The following is a 5,470-nucleotide window of genomic DNA, read 5'->3' as shown; positions in this document are numbered from 1 at the left end:
TGTGTATATTCACGACTCTGGGTGCGTTTGGGGGTCGGGAGAGAGAAATGAGGACGGGGAAGTGGGGTCAGAGGTCAGCAGCATCAATCCTTACAGTAGGGTTTGGTCCTACTTGGTGGCAGGTGAGCAAAATCACTGGCAACCAAGCTGCAAAGTGCTCAACGCTGGGACAATATTCCACAGAGGCACCGGTGGGACCCTAGCGCGTACCTGCTGTGCAAAAGGCCGCGGAGTTGAGCTCGACGAGACGCAGCAGGGCCGTAGTATATGATAACACCGTTTGGCTGAACAGCGTATATTACATGGAGTGTTGTAACACAATAGTTGCTCTGTTTAAGTATTCGAAAAGCCGCCTGGCCACATGACAATGACACATTGGACTGCCCTTCGGTGACCGGAAAGATTAGTGACCGGAAAGTACCGTATTGGTGACAAACAGCCTCGCCCTCGTGGTCAACAGAAACATATTAATGCCCCATATGGTGAACAGTTGGCCGAAGGTGGCGGGCGGTGACCTGTGGCCGTGTCAACCCACAGCCCTAACACGCGCAGCGTGCTGTGCAGCCGCAACAGGGGTCGCCAACACCGCGAGAGTGATTACCCCCACGTCTGAGCTGCTGGCTAGCAAACCGTGCTGACGCAAATCTTGGGTGGCTGTATCTCAAATGAAATGCGCAGCATCTGTATCCTAAAGACGGGCTTCAATATGATGGTTGACGCCTGCAGGCGCCCCGGCCGGCGGAGTCATGGTCCTGCCCTCGTGCTGTTGCACGGCGGCATAACTTGACGCCACATGAGTCGAGCACAAGCCATCACTATGTGCTGACCCATCAGGACATGCGGCCAGCCTCGTGGCCTGCCTGACATTATTGCTGGCTTGAATCGTTTGCATTGTGTTGGTTGAAACTGCGTGCTCAGTCAGACGACGACGCAGCAAGATCCCGCCCGACCAACGAGCGGCTGTTGTGTCACTGCGCCAAAAAGTGGCGTCGGAGCTAAGAAAAGCCTCACATGATGATTTGACAATCAAGCCGGGGCAACACTGCCTATACAGCCCAGCAAAGCGATTGTGACACACAGTATCAACAAGCTATCTGCGTGCCCGCAGCACGGCGCCGGTTGTCAGAAACGGCTGCACATGACGCCACCGGCTGCATGTACCGTTTTGGAAGCCAACAAACGCTGTGCGGCGGTCAGCATCAACATCATGGAGCCGCCCTGCACAAGCTGCTCTGATCATGCAAATGGGTGAGTTGCAAAGGGTGGGGGCCCATGAGAGGCGGCGTTGCTTTCACCTTGCACGCACCATCTGGAGGTGCCTGGCAGCTTTGCCTGGCAGATGCCAGCTGCCATGGCCCTTTCCCATTGGCCAGCACCCTCCCTCCACCTGTCGCACCATGCTGTTTGTGGTGCTGGATTCTGTGCCGCTCAGCGCAGCCCAGGTGCGCTCGCCCTGCGGTGCCGCGCTGCGGCCGAGGCACGGGCTCAGCTGCCGTTCCACCTCTGGTTGGCTTCCAACCGTGTCAAAAGTCCGCGAATGGCGGGTTCAACGCCTGCAGGCTGGGACGCACTGCGTTCACCCTGGTGGCATGACATGCCCCTTGATCACACTGTTGTTGAAAGTGCGTGCACCAGAAGAGCCAAGCCTTTGCACTCGTCATTTTGCTCCATCCCAATTTGAGCACGCGTACATCTGCAGCAAGAAAGGGCACGAGTGGCGCTATGACCTGCACATGCTTTCGTGTATGATGGTCTTTGTTACAGAGTGATGCGCATCCTGTGGCTGCTTGACCTGGTTGCCCAAGGCAGCCAATGTATTATTCCTGTGGCTGTATAAAAAGAGGAGAGGAAGCAAACAAAAGGAACCCACACAACAAAAATCGCATTGCTGGTGAACTGTGTTCATACACTACAGTAACGAACGCCTCCATGCGCCTGCGAATGCCCGCCCCATACCCTGCACTTGGCCCAACTCCTGCTTCCAAACCCGCCGATATTGGCCCCAACTGCCTGCTCCTGCCCCGTCTCTACGCTGTGCCTCAATCCTGCTGCTCTGCTGCGCGGGTTCTCACTGCCCCTGCGGCGGCGTCCCCTCCTGCAGTCGCGCCATCTCCTCAACCTCCTCTGCCAACTTGCGCTCTACGCGGCGCTCAAACGGGGTCACCTGCAAAGTTGATGACGCAAAAAGCGGCAGTGGTGGCGTTGATGGCATGAGTGGAGCATCCCCCGTGGCGAGCTTGAGGTCCCACCCAGGTGGCAAGGTCCCTCTGAACGGCATGGTCTTGGCTCTTAGGGTGTTTGCGCCGCGGCTGCTGAATAGGTCATGGACGCGTTCTAAGGTATCCCCCAGGCTAGGGTTTAGTGATCAGGGTCCCCCCAGGTTCACATGAAGTGCCTTCCCCAGGCTAGGCCGCCACGCGTGCTCACGTGCTGCACCAATGGCCGAGAGGGTGCGTACTTGGACACAGTGTTGGGGATACCCACGGGCTGAGGGGGACAGTGGGGCAGGCAAGAGGGTGGCGTGCAGAGATGGTTGAATGGTGCACATAATGCGCAGTACCTATCGGCTCCCTTGGGAAACCGGGTTTGTCAACTCATCAAGCAGGTCCTCCCTAGACCTGTCCACCACCAGCCTCTGCAGGCCACACTTGAGGAGCAAACGAGAGCGGGCGCGGGCGCGCACGCACCTTGCCCCCTTCAATCAGAAACCGCCCGGTGCTGACGCCGCTCGCGTGGCTGGTGCCGCTGGTGCCGGTACGTGGCGGCGCGCTGGCCTCTCTGTGGTCGCCTGCCGGCCCCGAGGCCGGCGTGCAGCAGACGCCGGCGCGGGAGGCGCCTGGGGCGGCGCCGCCGTCGCCGCCGGAAGGCGTCGCGCAGGCTGCCGCGCCACCGTCAGCGGCGCCCGGCGCTGGCGTGGCGGTATCGCTCGTGCGTGGGGTGGCAGGCGCGCTCTTCGGCGTGCCGGCGGTGGCGGTGGTGGACCCTGGAGTGCCCGGCATAGCGGGAAACGGCATGGCTGGGTCGACACCACCGGCTGTGGGTTCGCAGGTGCGCGGCACGGGCGATTCTGCTGCTGTCGGCATCGGGCTGCCAAATGCAACGTCCTCAGGGCCGGTCTGCTGGTCCCGCTGCTTGGTCGCATCGCTGGCGCTGGCGCTTGGTGCAGAGCTGCCTGCTGACAGCTGCTGCTTGCGCTTGAAGGGTGCTCCAGCAGGCGTCAGTGTTTGGGGTACAGACGCGCACGCTCCTTTGTACAAGCTCCTGAACCAATCCCACATAATTTACGGTATCAGGTTTCGCTTGTTATTGGATATACGGTGTTGCGATCTGAGGGCCCTGCAGCACTGGAGAAGGGATGAATTCGCGGCTAGTCAAAAGACAAATAGGGCCCACGATGCACTGAAGAGCGACACAGGAGCACTGTTCCGGTACACGAGAGTGGCGGCATGTTTGAATGTCCGCACCAACAACAGCAGCTGCTGCGGGTGACCGTGCGCGGGCTGCCACGGACTAGCCGCGGATGACCCCTTGCAAAGCTGGAGCCATGCCTGTCTGATGCCACAGGGCCAGACAGGCAGTGAGATGCGCAGGATGCGGTGGCGCCTTGTAGCTGTCAGACCGTGAAGCCAGGCCGTGGTGTGCAGCAGGGCAAGAGCTGGCGCGGCCTTCAAACGACACACGAGTGTGCGCGTGTTTGGGGTTACAAGGCAGACGCCCAGCACGTCGTGCGTGCTCATGTACATCAACTGACTGGCGCCGAAAACACCCCGGGCACGCACATGCCAAGCGGCAGCTTGACTCCATCGACACAGGGCCTCTTGGATGGCGCATGGGATCTGCAGCTGCAAGTGCATGCACCATGGGTGAAGTACAACTGCAGGCGCATGTGCGTACGGAGCCGCCGGCCTTCGTTTGCCGAGCGCTGGGGTTGCTGGACATTGAAACAAGCGGGACTTGACATCAGCGTTTGAGCGCAGGCTTGAGCACAGCCCTGAAAGGACCCTGCTGCACTGCAGAGCCGCAACCAAAAAGCGCAGCAGCGCAATCCGCGCGGCATTTCTGAAAGGATGATGTTTGCAACCAACCCTTGCAGCCCCAGAAGCAATTGACCCGCTGCAGATCAGTCATCGGAATGCACGCGTGCAGGAAGAACCAAACTCGGAGGGGGCATGGTACAGCGGGCCTTACCGCCGAACAGCCCCAGTTCAGCCAACCAGCAAAAAATCGCCGGGCGAATCGCCCACAACTGCTTGAAGGCTGGCAAGCCGGCAGCCGCACAGGTGTGACGGGAGCGGCTTGCACCCCTAACACAGCCCCGTGGGAATTCCGAGGCCCGCCCGCGTTGGGCCGCGCGGGTCTGCATGGACTGCCCCTGACCCGGGAGCTTCATGGGCCTCAAGGTCATATGGGGCCTCAGCGCCGTCGGGATCGCCGCAATCGCGGCGCAGACATCGGCTCTGTCATCATGTCATCAGCTCAGGTCGGGCTGGCCGGCCACCCGCGTCCGTCGAATGCATGGTACAGTGCCCGCCGTGCGAGCGCGCAGCGAGCTGCGCGCTGCGCGCCGAAAAAGGTGGCGCGGCCGCGCGCGCTTGCGGCTGGCGCGCCGCCCAGCCCGGCCGGTTGTCAGCAGCCGCCAACCTTCTTGCTGGAGGGGCGGCGCTATTGGAGCTGTGAGCCGGCCCTCAGCGGCGCTTGGTGCCCTGGCCCTTATGCCCGATGCACCTGCGGATGGGGGATGGGGTTGGGTGTGCGAGGAGGTGAGAAGGTGATTTGCCATCAAGGGTGCTTGATGGAGCCCACAGAGCAGGGGATGGCTGGGTGTCGGTCAAGATACACATCCCTGTAAAGCTGACGGGCCAAGCCGCCGAAACAGCAGCGAGGGGTCCAAGAGTTCGGGGCGCGTGCACTCACCAGCCCTGGTGGCCCGCCGGCCGAGTGCAGCCCGCCGTCCGTGGGCACAGCAGCGCGCCGCCCTTGTGCACTATGCCCCCGACGCGCTCCATTGCCGCTGCCGGCCGCCCGGTCGCCTCCGCGCCCGCCTCCGCGCCTGCGCCCGCGCCCTCCTCCTCCGCCACGGCCCCGTCACCGGCGTTTGCCCCGTCCGCCGCCAACTCCGCCGCCGCCTCCGCCGCCGCCTGCTCCGCGTGTGCAGACGCGATCGCGGACGCGACCGACGGGTCCGAAAACTCGAGGAGCGCCGAGCTCTGGGCGTCCAGCCGCGCGCCGCGCGGCGCCGCCGCCGGCCCGCCGCCGCTGCGCGCCCCGGTAACGCCGTTGGCTGCGACGTCCGCGCCGCCGCTGTCGGTGCGGGTGGCGGGCGGCGCCATGACAAGGACCTCGCAGGGGCTCGTCGGCGTGAACATGCCCGGCACCATCGGCGGCGACGACACCGGCACGGCCGTCATCAGCTGCGGCGGCGCGGGCGTGCGCGCGCGGCGCGTCCCCGATGCAGGCTCGCCCGCGGCGG

The 5,470-nt window shown here is 62.9% G+C and overlaps 1 protein-coding gene across 1 annotated transcript in view; it reads right to left on the bottom strand.

Annotated features, from left to right (window-relative positions):
- Nucleotides 1-4,685: 4,685 nt before the first annotated feature.
- Nucleotides 4,686-5,470, bottom strand: part of MNEG_12664 (hypothetical protein) — a gene marked incomplete at both ends in the record, with an annotated part of 2,313 nt that continues 1,528 nt past the window's right edge. The window contains 2 exons of the mRNA XM_014038863.1: nucleotides 4,686-4,725; nucleotides 4,915-5,411. Coding sequence (XP_013894317.1) covers nucleotides 4,686-4,725; nucleotides 4,915-5,411 — 537 coding nt within the window. The remainder of the gene's footprint in view (nucleotides 4,726-4,914; nucleotides 5,412-5,470) is intronic.

The sequence above is a fragment of the Monoraphidium neglectum genome (genome assembly GCF_000611645.1).
Source record: "Monoraphidium neglectum strain SAG 48.87 unplaced genomic scaffold scaffold03363, whole genome shotgun sequence".
NCBI classification, from domain to species: Eukaryota; Viridiplantae; Chlorophyta; class Chlorophyceae; order Sphaeropleales; family Selenastraceae; genus Monoraphidium; species Monoraphidium neglectum.
The sequence above is the reverse complement of the archived record's forward strand: the minus strand, read 5'-3'. Positions and strand labels throughout refer to the sequence as shown.